At 41.4% G+C, this 16745-nt stretch overlaps 1 protein-coding gene across 2 annotated transcripts in view; it reads left to right on the forward strand.

Moving 5' to 3' along the window:
• Window positions 1-7601: 7601 nt before the first annotated feature.
• Window positions 7602-16745, forward strand: part of Glcci1 (glucocorticoid induced 1) — an 81178-nt gene continuing 72034 nt past the window's right edge. For both annotated transcript variants that reach the window (XM_041675393.1, XM_041675395.1), the window contains exon 1: window positions 7602-8144. In XM_041675393.1, the coding sequence (XP_041531327.1) occupies window positions 7730-8144 (415 nt within the window). In that variant the 5' untranslated portion in view covers window positions 7602-7729. The remainder of the gene's footprint in view (window positions 8145-16745) is intronic.

The raw sequence follows: 16745 nt of genomic DNA on the forward strand, positions 1-16745 counted from the left end.
AGGCTTTCTGGGTGCTGGGAGAGGAGTCCTAGAGAAGGACATTAACTTGCTAGCTACCGTACAAAGCTTCTACTAAACTTACTTTTTGAGACGCTAACTCTGTTTTGTGAAGAATACGCCTCTCTGGCTTTTATTTCTGGTTTTCTCCCCCTTTTGTTTACTCTTTTCGTCCCATTCATGTATAATTTTTCAATCAATTTTTTTCTTTGACATTCTTGTCCTTTATTGCTATGTTTCTCTCTTTTGCCAAATTTACTGGTGAATTCAAATACTGTGTGTACAAGTATAATTCCCAAATCCATATATTCGCCGTTTTCAAGTTCAGTACTAAGGAGGAAGAGAAAGTGGTGTTGATTGCTGGGGCTGGAGAATGAGGACGAGGAGGAGGAGGAGGAGGAGGAGGAGGAGGGTGATAAGGAGGAAAACCTCTAACTTAATATCCTCTGGTCTTTGAATTAATAGCTGGACTCCTCTTTTCCCCAACCCCTTCCTTGTGTTGGCTGTATGCTCCTGTCGAAGGCATCACTGTCTTCTTGGGCATCCAAATCTGAAGGTTCAGAGGATCATCAGCCAAGAAAGACCACTTGAATCCTTGCACATCTCCATGCCCTCTGCCTTTCTCCCCGTTGAGCCCACTGCTCAAAACAGAGCATCCTCCAAGCCTCCCCCATTATCTTCCAGCTGTCAGTCCCCATTCGTACTGAAAACCATTCATCCATTCGTCTTCTCCACTCAGGCTTTTGCACCTGTTCAAGAATTTCCAGGGGTTCCTCACTGCAGGCTCAGTAAAGTGCACGCCTTCTTTGGCAGCTAGATGTTCCCCTGGTGCAACATTATCTTTCATTGACAAACAGCCAAGGCACACTGCAGTCTTCTCAAAGGTCCCATGCATTCCTTACTCTATGACTTTTTATGCACTTCTTAACAGTTTCCCATAAAAGGGAATTTTTCTTTCCCATGGTTTCAAGGATACTTTATTTGTATCCCTGTTATTTTGGAGGCATATCCTTTTGCTCCTAAATAGATCACACCTTACCAAAGTGTGAGAATGGGTATAGTCTGCAGCCTGTAGAAAACAGTTCAGACACTTCAAGGATATTTAATGAATAACTTCATGAAGAGTTATTATGGCTTGCTGTGCTGTTATTGCTACTAAGTCTTCTTACATGCTTATTAGATATATGAGTGTAGACCTTTTAAATAGAATGCTATGCTAAGTAGGCACTGTGAAAACTGCATACTACCAAAGATCAAAATAATAAACTTCATTAATCAAGTACTGTTATATGATGTTTTGCCTGAATATATGTTTGTGTATGATGTGTATGCCTGGTACACATGGAGTTGACAGGATGGCATTGGATCTCCTGGGACTGGAATTCTAGTTAGTTGTGAGCCTGCCATGGGGGCTCTGGGAATTGAACCTGCAATTCTCTGGAAGAGCAACAAGTGCTCTTAACCGAGGAGCTAATTCTCTCGCCTTTGCCTGCATTTTAAGAACAATCTTCAACACACTCATTTGGGTTATAAAAAAGTCATTGGTAGATGAAGAAATTAGTTTAGAGGCACATGTTAATCCTTATACAGTCATCTAAAATATAATAAAACACATTTCTTTCCCATGACTACCACTGCTCTAATATATTACAGACCCCGCCTTTGGGGATTAAACAAAAGCAGTGTCACAGAAGAGAACATTGACGTCTTTGCCCCGTCTCGGGTTATTTCTGTCATACGGCCTCTGGGATGCGCCATTGACTTCACTCTTGGCAGCCAGAGTTGCCATCGGGGTTTAAAGCTAAAATCCTGTGGTTCCCTGTAGGGCCATTGTCCACTTGTGAATTTTGTCACACTACCAGCTTAAAATAAAATATATTCTGGTTTCTATTATTTCTTCTGAATTTCTTTTAGCAGCAAAACAAAATTTTCCTAACTTACAGGTGATGGTCTATGCTAGAGAGTTAAATATTTTTCAGTTCCCTTATACAAGCTCTTGGGAATAGCTATTATAAAATAAGGCAGGGCACCTACCATTCAGCAGATGTCATGCATTAACCAATCTTCCTCAGCTGTCCTCTGGCAATTCTGTTCTTTCTTTTTCTGGTAAGTTTCAACTACCTTTTGAAAAGTGCAATTTTTAGTTCATGAGACAAACGGTGACTAAATTTTGCCACTTTCTGATCACCATTGAACAAGCATTTATTGTCATCTGTCATATCCTAAGCATTGTAGAGACTGAGCAGTTGTAAACCTGATAAATCTTCATGACTCTTTTATGTAGACACAACAAAACTTACTATATAATGGTTTGGATGATGATAGGTACATCAGGGAAATATAAGGGAGCAGAGGAAGCACAAAAAGTGCTTGCAATTTTTGAGAGGGTAACCAGGAGGGTGGCGATATTTGAGGGGGAACTGTTATAAATGAGGGAGGAAACACGGCAAGTGTAAGGAAGGGCATTTATAGGACGGCGACACCAGTCTAAAGCTGGGCTGTTGCGAGCAGTGCAGAGTTTTTCTTTAAGCATATGCCAGGCATACAAACCAGGCATGGCTTTGTTGCTGTGGTTAGGGATCCACTACAAGAGAACGTAATCAGCTTAAGGTGAACATCAGTGCGGATCTGTTCAGTGTTCTCCGCTCCCCCCACCCCGCCATGACCTCATTGTTAATCTCCACTGCTTGGATTGCCACTCCGACTGGGGTGAGCCCTGAATGCTGGCTGTATCAGCCTGTTTTCCATTGCTATAACAAAGTCCCCGAAGCAGCTTATTTGGCAAATTGTCTCAGCTGGCTAGTTGTTCGGGAAGTATAAAATTGGGGAAGGGTGTTTCTTCTGATGCTCGTCTTCTTGTTGGCAGTGTCCTTTGGTGATGTAAGGCACTGTAGACCAAGAGACAGGAAGCCTGTGTATTTGTATGTCTAGTCTCTCTTCCTCTTCTTAGAAGTCCACCAGATTGAATCATAGAGGCTCCACCCTAACGTCCTTCTTGCATCCTAATCATCTTCTAAAGGCCCCATCTCTTAAGCCAATATATATATATATATATATATATATATATAGAGAGAGAGAGAGAGAGAGAGAGAGTGTGTGTGTGAGTGTGTGTGTGTGTGTGAGTGTGTGTGTGTGTGTGAGTGTGTGTGTGTGTGTGTGCCCAGTGTACATGTCGTGGTGTGCACAAGACAGTTGTTAGGAGCTGGTTCTCTCTTTCCACCAGGTGGGTTCTTGGACTGAAGTCTGGCTGTGAGATCTGTTGTCCAAGCTCCCTTATCTGTGGAGTTAGCTCACTGGCTCAAGTTTTCCATGTACTTTAAAAACATTAAAATAGCAAAACGACAACTTCTAAAATTTTAATTTTATGAGTATAGGTGATTTCCTGCATGTATAGCTGTGTAGCATGTGTGTGCCGGGTGCCCTCAGAGACCCAGGATAGGGTGATGGTTACAGATAATTGTGAGCCATCATGTAGGTGCTGGAAATTGAATCTGGATCCTCTAGAAAAGCAGCCAGTGCTCTTAACAGCTGGGCCATCTCTCCAGCTCTGAGTTTCCACCTTCTTAATATCTTACAGAGGGGATAAATTTCAGCATGACTTCTGGGGAACAAATTTATTCAAACTATGGATGTTACTAAGCCTGAGAAACATGGCTAGAAGAACCAAGCAGATGATTTATTTCGGTAGCTCTATGGGCTGCACAATTTTTTAACTTGTTCTCTCACTGTGAAGGGCAGTATTGGTAATCTCATGTAGTCAGAGACTTTCTGCTTTCTCCTGCAGTAAGTAAGTGTATGCATGGTCCTGAGATTTGCAAACTGTTGTTGCACAGACACCTAAAGCATTAAGCCTAAAAAAAGAGGTGTTTTGTCTTATAATTTTTATTACACTTTATTTAGTTTGGATGGAGGGTTGTGTATGTGCTACAGTGTATGTGGTGTGGTGGTGGTTGTAGTGGAGGTGGTGACTGTGTGTGTGTGTGTGTGTGTGTGTGTGTGTGTGTGTGTGTAAGTCAGAAGATAACTTGGGCATGTTGGATCTCTCCTTTTATCCTGTGGGTTCTGGGGAATCACACTCGTGTGGTCAGGTTTGTCAGAAGTGCTTTTCCCACTGAGCCAAAGAGGTTTGTCTAATGTCACCAGCTCATGCTTTTGCTCCCTCAAGACGGCGCAGTGTTGTGACAGATGCGTAACTAACATTAAGCATTATGCAAAAGTTTCAGAGCTTATTACACTCGCATTCAACAAACAGAGAAACTGCAGTGGGCCCTTCTATGCCACAGCTCAAATAGTAATACAGCAATGGGCTTCAAATCCTGCAACCCACACTGTGGCTACAGGCTTTAAATTTCCTAAGAATCTTTTCCTTATGCTTCTGTGTTCTCTTGGCTTTCATTAGCACCTTCAATAAGAACAAAGCACCAAGCATTTAACTAACAGACCCTTGAATGCAGGTGCTACCTTTACTCTTGATCACTTGAATTCCTCAGGGGCGACTGGCACTCCTTGGTTCATAAAAATAAAGCTTTAAAAGGAAACCATGGTTTCTTAAATAAAGACAAAGAGATTGGAGTTCTCAAGAGGTCATGGTGAGTTACCAGCAACTGAAAATAGCATTGTAAGATCAGATTTGTTGGAGGGAGGCCGCAAGTTAGTTCCCAGCTGCTAGGCCCCGAAATAATCACACAGAAACTGTATTAATCAAATCACTCTTTGGTCCATTAGCTCTAGCTTCTTATTAGCTAACACTTGCATATTAATTTAACCAATTTCTATTAATCTGTCTATCACCATGAGGTCGTGGCCTACCAGCAAATTTTCACCACATCTATCTCCAGTGGTGGCTTCATGGTGTCTCTCTGACTCTGTCCTTCTTCCTCCTAGCATTCAGCTTAGTTTCCCCCGCCTACCTAAGTTCTGCCCTATCAAGAGGCCAAGCCAGTTTTCTTTATTTGTTAATGGTAATCACAGCACACAGAGGGAACTCCCACACCAGATAGTACCTGGGGATGGAGCTCAGTGGCACAGCACTTACCCAGCCTATGCAAGGCTCAGGGGTCAATTTTTGCATCAGATACCAACAGAAGACCATTTAAAAAGTCATACAAATTCTCTCTGCAGTTCATTTAGAGTTTAGATCTAATTGAAGTTTGTTACATTAGATGGACAGGAAACCTAAAATTAGGCCAGCTATATTGTTTTAGAACCAAATGAAGTATTGATCATGGCCAACTGTGGCTTAGCATGAATTTAGAATTATAATAATGTAATGTGTTGAGGTTGTTTCAAGCTCAGATTTAGGAGTTACCAGAGATGATATTTCTATAATGAAACTATGCTGTAATCAAATCATCAACTTAGATATTTGCCAGTATTTTTGAAAGCTATAAATTTTAATATGAACTTGGTATAATAGCTTTTTTTGCTAGTCTGAAAAAGAAAACACCAATTATGAAAGATTATAACTTCTTAATAGGGATCCATTAATTTTTAGATGGAAAAACTATATAATAGGTCAATTATGTCAAATTTCAAAGAGTCATTTTGTTCTCTATATAATTAAAATATATGTTGTTCAAGAAAGTAAAAACAGGGAGCTGGCTTTTGATTATAAAATCTCTTTTGAGCTGGGTGGTGGTAGTGCATACCTTTAATCCAAGCACTCAGGAGGGAGACAGAGGCAGAGGTAGGCAGACCTCTGAGTTTGAAGTCACCCTGGTCTACAGAGCGAGTTCCAGGACAGTCAGGGATACAGACACAGAGAAACTCTGTCTCGAAAAACAAAACAAAACAAGTATCTCTTTGTTTGGGAATTTATTTAACAGGTGGCATTGTGGTCTACTGTAAATCCTATTGATCGTGTGTGCCCACATTTTATGTTGTGGGCACTAAAGCACAGGGCTTCCTCAGCCTGAGTCGGGGCCTCTAGGCAACTCTCGGCTTCCCACTTACTAGCTGAGTAATCTCAGACAAGACATTTAGTGTCTTTGTGCCCCAGCTGGGAAAACAGTGGGGTAATAATAGTGCATACCTTGTGGGTCATATGAAAAATGGATGAGTTAACACATAGTAATGTCCTTAGAACAGGAACTGGCACGTGGTAAATGTTTAGTAAATGTTAGCTGGTATTTTAATGTGTCAAAAGCGTGGGACGATGACTAATCTAGTGGAATATGGTACTAGATACTATTTTGCACTTTGATTAGACATCATCGATTTTTTTTTTCTCAAAAAAGAATTTAGTGTGCTTTTTGTTTGAGCACACAGGAAGCACAGAGAGTTGGCTCCTGTGAGTGAAACTGGCCCACTTAGTGCCTGGAATCAGAGGAAACTTGTCAGTGTGAGCAGACACTAGGAGTAGACCAATCAGACATCCCTCTTCTTAATTCTTAAAATCTTTTTTTCCCTCACGGGAATTTATAGTAGGTATTTGATGTAGACCCATAATTATACCTAATTAGGGTTTTATACACTTTCTTACGACCATGTAAAATCGTTGTACTTCTCACTTTCCTTGCAGAAAAATAAAACAACCCCTCCCCCCCAGGAAATTACCACAATGAATTGTTATATTATGCCAGGTATTTTTTTTCCTTCCAAGAGACCATCTGCTCCTGGATAGCCAACTGGGTGCCCTGCATTAATGAATGTGATTATGTAAAATGTCTTACTGACGTCTACGATTCAGAATCTGATGTAACTACAAATGGCTGTAATGGCAGGTGCATTTTGTTCGGTCCAGCTTCCAGACATTACTCCCCAAGTTACTCTGCTTCGTAAAGGGGTGAGGGATCCTTTCTTCAGTTGAAACTAACGCATCACACCGGATGCAGGTGTGTTTGCCTTCAGCGTCCTCCGCCTCAGGTTGTGGACGGCACGGGAGGGTGGAGCTCTTACCACCTGCTTATCGCAGCGTGCGCGTGTCTGTGGGCGTCGGAGCACGCGCAGGACACCCAGGGACCCACTTTTCTAGTCTCACCTCAAAGGCTGTCAAACTCTGCGGTCCCTCCTCCGGCGCACCACCCCGCCTCTCTCCTCCACTCCCACGCCCCGCCCCGAGAGCGGAAACGCCGCACTGTCATTGGCCAGCTCTCCTCTCACTCCGACCGCACAGCCAATGCCTGGGGGTCAGCGCGGCCAATCGGGGCGCTCGCAGCGGCGGGAGCCGGGTCCGGACCGCCCGGAGGCGGGGCCGGGGGCGGGGCGCCAGCCCGGGATTAGTTGCCATTCCGAGTGAGAAGCCCGTCGAGGTGGCGGCGGCGGCGGCAGCGGCAGCGGCGTTTGCGGTGGCGCGGGCTTCGCGCAGCGCGAGGCGCCTCGAGGTCCTTTTCTCTCCTCGGAGGCCAGAGTCGCGGCGCCACCCGCGGCCGCCGGGTCCTGTCGCGCGGGCGACCCCCTGCGGGGGCTGAGGAGCCGCGGGAACCCGGCGAGTGCCCTGTCAGCGCGATGCCCGGGGCGGCGGCGGCGGCGGCCGTGGGCTCGACGCGGGCCGGGCCGTGAGCGCCCCGCCGAGCACCGCCGGGCGGTTGGGGCCGTTGGACGTTGGCCGTCGCGGCGTCCCCTCCCCCTCGGCGGCGGGGTGCGCGTCGGAAAGGGAGCCCCGCGGCTCCGCCCCTCGCCTCGCCTCCCCTCCCCCGTACCCCTCGCACGCACCGCGGCGCCGGCTCTCACACGCTCGCGCGCTCGCCCGCCCGCTCGCCCGCTCGCCCGCCCGCCGGCCCGCGGAGCCACCATGTCCACCGCGTCCTCCAGTTCCTCTCAGACCCCTCACCCGGCGCCGCAGAGGATGCGGCGCAGCACCGCGGGCTCCCCGCCCGCCGCTGCCGGCAGCGGGACGGGACCGGCCGGGAGCTGCGCCCCCGCTGCGGGAGCCGGTCGGCTGCTGCAGCCCATCCGCGCCACCGTGCCCTACCAGCTCCTGCGGGGCAGCCAGCACAGCCCCACGCGCCCGGCCGCCGCCGCGCTCGCCGGTCTCCCCGGGTCCGGCGCGGCCCGCGGCCCCAGCCCGTCTAGCCCGACTCCACCGCCGGTCGCTGCCCCGGCCGAGCAGGCGCCTCGCGCCAAGGGCCGCCCGAGACGGTCCCCCGAGAGCCAGCGGAGGAGCAGCTCACCTGAGAGACGGAGTCCCGGCTCGCCCGTGTGCAGAGGTAGCGAGCCCAACCCTCCCGTCCTCCCGGGCTGCGTCTCCCCGACGGTGCCCTGCGTGGAAACTTCAGCCTCTCCGGGCTTCTGTTTGCTAGTGCATTACTGAAGGTGTGAAAGTGGCTTTGGGAATCTCACCCCCCCTGAGGTCGCTGCAGGGCTTGGAGGAGCGACCTGAAAATCAACTTTAATCTGACCCTCACACTGCCCCTCCGATTTTATCTCGCATCCCTGGTCTGCCAGGAAAAGTGTTTCGGTTTAATAGCTTCTTAGCTTTCTGTGTTTGTAGCCGGGGTAGGAGTTTCTGGGTGAAACCCTTAAACAGGCACACAAACTCTAGCGGCGGATAAGGTGGTACTAGGAATCTCTGCAGCCTTTGTGCTTTCCCACGAAGTTCTAGTCTGTAGTATGCGTTGCTTGTTTTGTGTTTTGGAGGGTTGATGGCGTTAGTTACGGCGCAGGCTATCCTTTGCATGTGTAGAGGAGACAGTTTTGAATGTGCACCTGAAGTGTGTAGGGTCAACCCACCCTCTCCTCTGTTACATAGTCATGCTTCAGATCGCTACTACACTACAAAAGGCTTACTGCCCAAAAGGTGATTTTCATAGAGAATTTCTTGAAGCCTGTTTGCGAAGTGTGTTTACTTTTTCCTTCCATCCTTAAGTATACTTAGCAGTTGAGCTGAACTGTGTAGGGCTCTCAAGTTTCTTTTTCGTTATGTGTCAAAGGTAATGGTGAGTGGGTGGATGCTGTGGACTCTCCTTAATGTTTTCTGTTTGGATTTGGTTTTGTTTATGTCGAGGGACATAGTACATGATCTAGTTGAGTCCTGGGGGAGAGAAGAAAATTAGGCATAACAGGGACGTAAGGCCATAAGGGAGAGTCAAGTACTAATATTCTGAGATACCAGCCTAGAGCTGCAGTTGCTGCTACCTTGTGGAAGGAAGGAATCATACGGAGTAGGGTAAGACAACAACAACAACAAAAACTACTCAGAAGGAAAATATTACCAAGCTCCATACAATGTTTAGATGGTATGTGGATTTTTTGCATAAGGTGGACGTTCTAAAGTGTTTAGAGTTGGAGAAAGTGATTGCAATAGGATAGATCAATGTTTAGGTATTTTTGCTTTATTTAGACCTGTGATTAGCGTGCTGCTAAAGCACTTGCTTTAGAGCACTTGATGGAAAGCCCCTGTGTAGGATGAAGCGCCACGGAATAAGTGCAGGAGCACAAGAAGCACATCCTGCAATCTGTATGCCGGGAGGAATTTGCTCCCCCTCTACTCCCCCAGGTCAAGCCAGCTGCTGCAGAAACTGACATCCTCCAGCAAATCCTGAATGAATGAATGAAAACAACGTGATCGCCCTAATAATGACCACAACTGAGCACACATCTCTGGCTGTATTTTATAGAAAAGTCCACCATTTTCTAACAGATTAATGCCATATGCAACTGCCTTGCACAGTTTCTGGGGCTGCTTTAAATGAGAGGTTACAGAAGAAAAGAAGGCAGCAGTCATAGACATTTTTCAATGATTTGGCTTTAACGGTTCGTTAATGGAGTTTGGGGATTTTCTTTCAGAGAACAATGTAAAAAAAATAAGAATTGTAGATTGTGTGCAGAGGATTTTGTGGGCAGAGTTAGAGAAGTTTTGGCAATTGCTGCATCAGTATAATGGCCACCTTCCCTTTTGTTGATAAACAGTAACATCTTACCATAGATAATAGTACAACTTGTTTTTCTACATCCCTCAAAAGCCCTAATTGCTTAAGAATTACATGCCCCATCATGAAGTAGTTTTAATGAAATTTGTGATCAGGCTTAAATTCTACTCTTTGTTGTAGAATGGCACATCAGAGTTTAATGCAATTTTAATGCAATCATGATGAAAACACTTAGTTCTGAGTCGGGTTGTGCAATAGGCAGATTTGCAGGGTCAAAGCTTGTGCTGGGAATTGAAGGGCTTTCTCTGCTGTTTATAACATCAGGTGTTTCTGTCAGTTTCTCGCACTGAAGGGATTATTGAATACAGGCTCTTGTGCTCCTGGTTCCTTGATTGTATTGCCCTGTGTTACTTGTTCACATTCTGCCTTGTTCCTCGCCATCCTTATTGAAACTACAACATATAACTAATAGGTTCTATCTGTTTAGCTGCTTAAAAATCTATCCTGTGACTTGAAATTTCAATTAGTTTCTTTTGAATTCACTAAGGTTCTGACTTCAGTGGGTTTTAGTTTCCACTGACGAAAGCGCCTGCTGCTGTTCCTGCTGCTGCAGACACTGACATCACTCTGCTGCAGGAATGAGAACAACAGCGTGCTCCGTTCCTTCCTCGGCTCTTCTTCCTTCCTTTTTCTGCACATTTTAAGGTGTGGGGTTAGACATTGTACTATACTTTGAAACTACACAAAAAAATATTTAAGTAGATGGTGACTGAAGGGGTATTTCATGGAGATATGTTGTTTATGGAAAGCTTTAAAAGCTACGGGCATTTGGGTTGTAGGTGATAACTAAAAATTCAGAATTTTATTCATATTTTGTCTGATTATGGAGGAAAATAGAGAAACTTAAGTTTTCTGATTCTTTTATCAAGAAATGTGAACAGAATTTTGAACATATAATGTCAATATTTTTCTCATATACACTCAGCATGCATATTTATGGGATTAAGGCTAGAGCAATAAAGTTGATACTTAGAAATCTGAATTCTGTAAATAGAAACAATCAGTTTTAAAATTTATCACATTAATGTATAAGATCCAGCAGAAAGATAACAATTCCCTTTATTTTTGGACCATAGCTTTAGATAACTTAAGTGGTTACTATAACAGAAGATGCGTAGACCTGCTAACTTCATGCTTTATTTAAAAAACATAGATATTTACAAATTGAAAGTTGTTTTTTGTTGGTATTCCTGGATCATCCTCATTTTGTATGTTTTTCTTTCCTGGGTATTCTAAAACTTCAAGGTTTACTATTTATATTCACTTCTGTTCTATTAGCAAAATGTCATCCTTCCCCTTGTTTGGTTCTGAAGGGTTTGAAGTGGTGAATGACAAGCTACTGAATGCATCATTTGGCTCCCTGTGATGTGTTTGTAATAGATGTAAAATCATAAAGTATTATGCAAATAATTATTTTTTGTCATGGTAATAACAAACTCTACCTTTGAGATAAGTAGAACAATTCAGACGAGACTAAAACGCAGTGCTAGAGTTAAAACTAGTGATCTAAAGAAAACATAAAGTGGCTGCGGACAGAAACCAGGGATTTAAACACTAAACACAAAGCTATAAAGATAGTAGGTAGCAAATGGAAATCTCACACACGTGTGTGTGTTGTGTGTGTAAATATCCATTAAATAATTATAGGTTATAAAAATATTAAAATTATTGTATTAGAGTACGCTAGTTGGAAAACCCTGCTTATGTTTATTTTACCAAATCTAGTAACAGAAGTTCTGACGATCCTGTAACTTTCTAGTTCCTTCTATGAAAAATAGTGTGTTAATCTTTTATTTAACCTTCCAGATTTATTTAGGCCTCATACTCCTAAGAGATTGGCAACCCTAGAGTGAAATTTGATCAGATGTATTTTCCTCAGGAATCTTGAAAAATCTCTTGTCTTATATATAAAGAAATTATGCCTATTATTAAAAGATAATACAAAGCCAATAAGCATAGAATGTTTAACTGTAGCACTATATTAATGTATATATGTGTGCTTAACCATTTGATTTGCTTTAAGTTTTTAGTTCTTTGTTAATTTCCCTTTTTGAGTCTTTTTTTTTTTCTCTTCGAGACAGGGATTCTCTGTAGCTTTGGAGTCTGTGCTGGAACTAGCTCTTGTAGATCAGGCTGGCCTCGAGCTCACAGAGATCCACCTGCCTCTTCCTCCTGAGTGCTGGGATTAAAGGCGTGTGCCAACACTGTCCGGCCTAGAGTCATTTTGATACTGTCCTTAGTTGTGAAATACAAACATTTTGCTAAGTTTTTCTCTGTTAGAAATATTCTTCAATATTCTTTTTGAAAGTTAATTATCTGGCTAAAATTCTTAGAGATTGAGGTTCTCTGCACTCCGTTCCCCATTTAAAATTTACTTTCCCAGAGTCCTTATTGGAACTTATTTCTAAACTTTCCTGAATAGAGTGAAAGTATACTAAGCTATAAGTTTCCAGGATTCCAAATTCTGATTTGGGGGAAGATTTTTAATTTCTTAGAATTGAACTAAACAGTGTTAATTAATGGCTCTGATATTTTTTCTCCCTGTCAGTTACTTTATGGTGCATAAGATGTCAAAATCAGTTGTATGAGTAGCAGAGGTTATTTAATCAATCTACTTTATGTTCAAAGATTGCGTTTTTCCCAAACACTTTACTCTGAAAACCTAAGGTGTATAAAGTAGATTAATGACTTTTTATCTCTATATAAAGTTTTATGTGTGGTTATTGAATTGAAAAGTCATCTTATTAATTGGAGTAATTTTTTCAAAAGAATAATTGATTCTGGTTTACATTTTTGGAAGACTTTTTTTACATTGGAGAAATATTGAAAGGTAATGGCATTCTTTTGATTATTTTATTTGTGCTAATGTGGGCTACATTTGAACTAAAGAAACAAAGCTTAGCTCCATGTCACAAATTAAATAAATGTAAACAAAAGACAACATTCAAATTAAGTCTAAAATTTAAAAAAAATATAAAGTTCAGTTTTACCAAAACTTTCATTTGCAGCTAATACTGTGTCAAGTGTATATGACCGATGACTCTGGGTTTTAATTTTAGTTCAGTTTTCTTTCCAGAGCTTAGACTTCTTATACCCCACCCAGATAGGCTTTTCTATAGCTCCTGTCCTGGACCCGTGCCTAGTGTGTTGTTGCTTGTCTTCAGTATGTATTTCTGTTCTCCTGTTAAGTGTCTAAGAAACCATGTCTTTGACAGCCTTTCTTTGTCTCCAACATATTATTTATTTTTTTAAAAAAAGTTAAGCTGATCTAATGTATGGCCTCTTACTTGGTCTGCTAAGCTTAAACTGAAGAAAGAGATTACTAATTTACTGATAAAAGTCTAGGGAATTGATGAAGGAACAAAACTATCAAACTTTCCCTTACCCATTATCTGGACCCCTAGAAATGACCAGAACCTAATTAATTTTTTCTGGCAATTTAGAAAATATTTGCATTTATCCTGCAGAATAAATTTTATAGGTTAGTGTTAAGTCTGAAATATCTAAAGATATTATTTATGGACAAATTATAGAAAAATACCTACCGCAAATCTTGTTTTTATAGAAATAGATATGACTGATACCTTTATCACTGTGGTTTTCGTGAATGGTGTTGAGGCAAATAGCAGGAGGAGGCAAGTTCGTGAATACTTGGTGACTTCCTTTGTATTATCCTGTCTCTGGTTGCTGTAGATAGAAAGGAAGAAAACATTTGTGGGTGACTATTTGGCAAGCTACGTATACTTTGAAATTCACCAATAAAATGGGTGTAGAATTCTGTTCTTTTAATTGTAGATTAAATGTTGACTCCACAGTTGATGAACTGCTGGGATTTTTCTAGCTAAAAGAACGACAAAGAAGTGGGTTTTCTTTTGTGTTTCCATGGCACTCTTCCTCAGTGCTGGGACATGCACTTATAAGAGGTTCGGTGGATGTAACTAAAACAGAATATGGAAGGATAGCCACTTTCTCTGCTTGCTTCTTACAGGGGAGGGGCACTCACACATGCACATGGAGGAGACAGGGGCTCAGGTTATGAAGTTATTATAGCTGGTCGCATTTACATGTAACAAGAATCTATGCTAGGCCTCTTGAGTCACATTATATTGTGCAGAATGCTTTTCTCCTTTCACAGATGTTTGGATTAGTTATAAATGGTGGTGATCCGACTTGGCTAATGCCTAAGGAATTGCTAAGCAGGTACTGGTCTCAAGTAATTGTCTCAGTAGCTTGAATCAGCCTTCCTGGGAGCCAACAGCTGCGCTTGCAATGTGACTTTGAACCCCACATATATAATTCAACGGAGTACTGCCATGTTGACCTTAATTATGACTTGTCCAAATTAAGAAGGAGTTGAAGATAGTGAAACCATAGTAGTTTGGCAAGGTTAGTGTTCAAGATTGTCTGCCAAATTATTGGAATTAAGTAATTCACCAGTCATGAAGCAGTATTTCATAACAGAAAACTAAAAAGCACTGCTACTTGCTGTCTTGCTGAAGGTCAAAACCACCAACAACTAATAGTAATAAGTAATATTTATTACTTATCCAGTATGGTCATGGGGAAACTTTTTGAAGAGTTCTTCAGCTGATTTTTATCTTTTCTACTCTTAGAAAAACCATAAGGTAATACACTTCTTAAGAGAATATTTAATTGACAGGGTCACCCTGTATAGTTTAGAGTAGCTCAAGCTGGCCAACTTCCTGATTCCAGTTCCCGAGTTACTGGATTACAGGGTGCTGTACCATACCCACTCGGCTCTTCCTAAGAATCTTTAGTCTTTGACTGTAGTTGGACATTTACAAAGCATTCTTTCAGATGTCTGAACAGTGGGGCGGCCCAGGGGGTTACTTTAAAGTTACCACTCTGTTTATATAATTTTTCCTTTATTTTTGAAACTGAGAATAGCTTCATCCAATGGCTTCTGTAATATTTCTGGATCTACTGCATATCATTGCATATACATAATGTTTTTCTGTAGTTTGACTTAGGGTGATGTCACGGCCCTTATGTGCTCCAGACACACATGCATTTGTTGTAGAAGTCTGAATTGTTTTTGAACGTGGTTTCTTGTGTAGTGTTGTAGAATGTGTAGCAATACTTAATGATGTCTTTTGACTATTGAAATGAACATGGCTTGGCTTTGACTAAAATACCTGCTGCTACTGAGTAAGAAGGGGAGGTATAAGCCTTTTTCTATAGTACCATTTATGTGCTGTCTTGGTTGAGTGCTCAGTGACTTATTTTCATTTCTTATACTCAGAATTTATATATTGTATTTTTATTCCCTTGTAGTTTTTATTTTAAAGTGATATTGGCATTAGAGCCTTTACCTTTGCTCGTTGCTTATGTTCATCTTTAAGATGATTGCTGTGTTTTCACTTATTAAGCCACGTGACCAAAAGTTTGCATCTTTGTGAAGATAACTATTATTTAAGGATTAAATTTTACACCTGATATATGAAAGAATAAACAGATGCTTAGTTAACCATATTTTGTGTGCCATTCTTTTCTAATGTTGCAAAAAGAGTATTGAAGAAAAGTGTATGGGCACTGAATATAATCATGTAAGGATCTGAAATTTTAAATAGGTATTTAGGAAATAGGAAGATTCAGAAATTGATGAAGTAAACTATTGTTTTATATTTATTAAAAATACTCCATTCATAAAAATATATAAAGAAAGTAAATATACAGTATAGTTTGCATGTTTGATCCACATTATTATTCCACATAATTATATTATTTATATGGAATATAACTAAATAAAATAATTAATATAATTATGTAGCTGTTTGCAACTCCTTGGCAGTTTAGCTGTGGTTATGACTTTTCTATATCTCTGTATCCAAGGTAATTCTTGTGGATATGTGTGCTTTACCTAATACACCTATTTTTAGCATTACAGTATGTAGCGTGGTATCTAATACTTAAAAGGCCTTACAGTAAATAGTTAAAATCCACATCCAGGATTTACAGAGATTTCTGCTTGAACTATATGGATACACATATATGTACACTAAGAGACAAGTATGCATACCCTGGAGTTAAATCACTGAAGAATGATCACAAGGACATGAAATCTTATAAATATGTGATAGGTTAAATTTAATAGATTATGTTTACGCTGCCCCTTTCATATAATTAGCTGTTTTTGGTCTTTGTTTCGGGCCTGACATTCAGTGGCTGTGGTTAAACTTGAAAAAACATGGATTTATATCATTGTATAATGTGGAAGGATCTAGTGTTGGCTGTAGAAATAGTTGGAACAAAAATGAATTTTACACAAGTGTTTTATTTTTAGAAAGGCATAATACAGGGTGAGGTTGGGTTTTTTTGGTATGACATACAGTGTTTAGACATAACTATGCATGTTTTTAGTCGTAGATACATAGAGTGTGAAATGTACTAAAATGACTTTAAAGTAGTCGCTTACAAAGTCACTTAAAAGACTAACAAGAACCATTGCTTAAATGGACCTTGACCTTGAGACAATTCCTGAAGAAGCCAAAAGTCTGAAATGTAAAGATAATTTTTTTTGTAAGTTTTTGATACATATACCAATTATTTTTTGGTCCCTTTCTTTCCACCTCCACTCCTTCTCAAATTCATGGCTTGTTTTCCTTTTATTGTTACAAACATAACACTTGTGTATATAGAAATGCATAATGATATAAATACAACCTGCCAAGTACATTTCGTGTTGCTTATATGTATATGATTTCAGGGTTGAGCACCTGTTATTGGATAGCCAATTAGGGTGCTCATTCCTGGGGAAGACTAATTTTTTTCTTTTTCAGCAATCATTTAGAATTCTGCCAAGTGGATTTTTATCTATTGAGATTTCATGGAATAAGCACCTAATTTATTATATTTCCA

Source organism: Microtus oregoni, unplaced genomic scaffold, assembly GCF_018167655.1.
Source record: "Microtus oregoni isolate MIOR12 unplaced genomic scaffold, Mior012 000026F_ref0000081, whole genome shotgun sequence".
In the NCBI taxonomy this organism is placed as follows: domain Eukaryota; kingdom Metazoa; phylum Chordata; class Mammalia; order Rodentia; family Cricetidae; genus Microtus; species Microtus oregoni.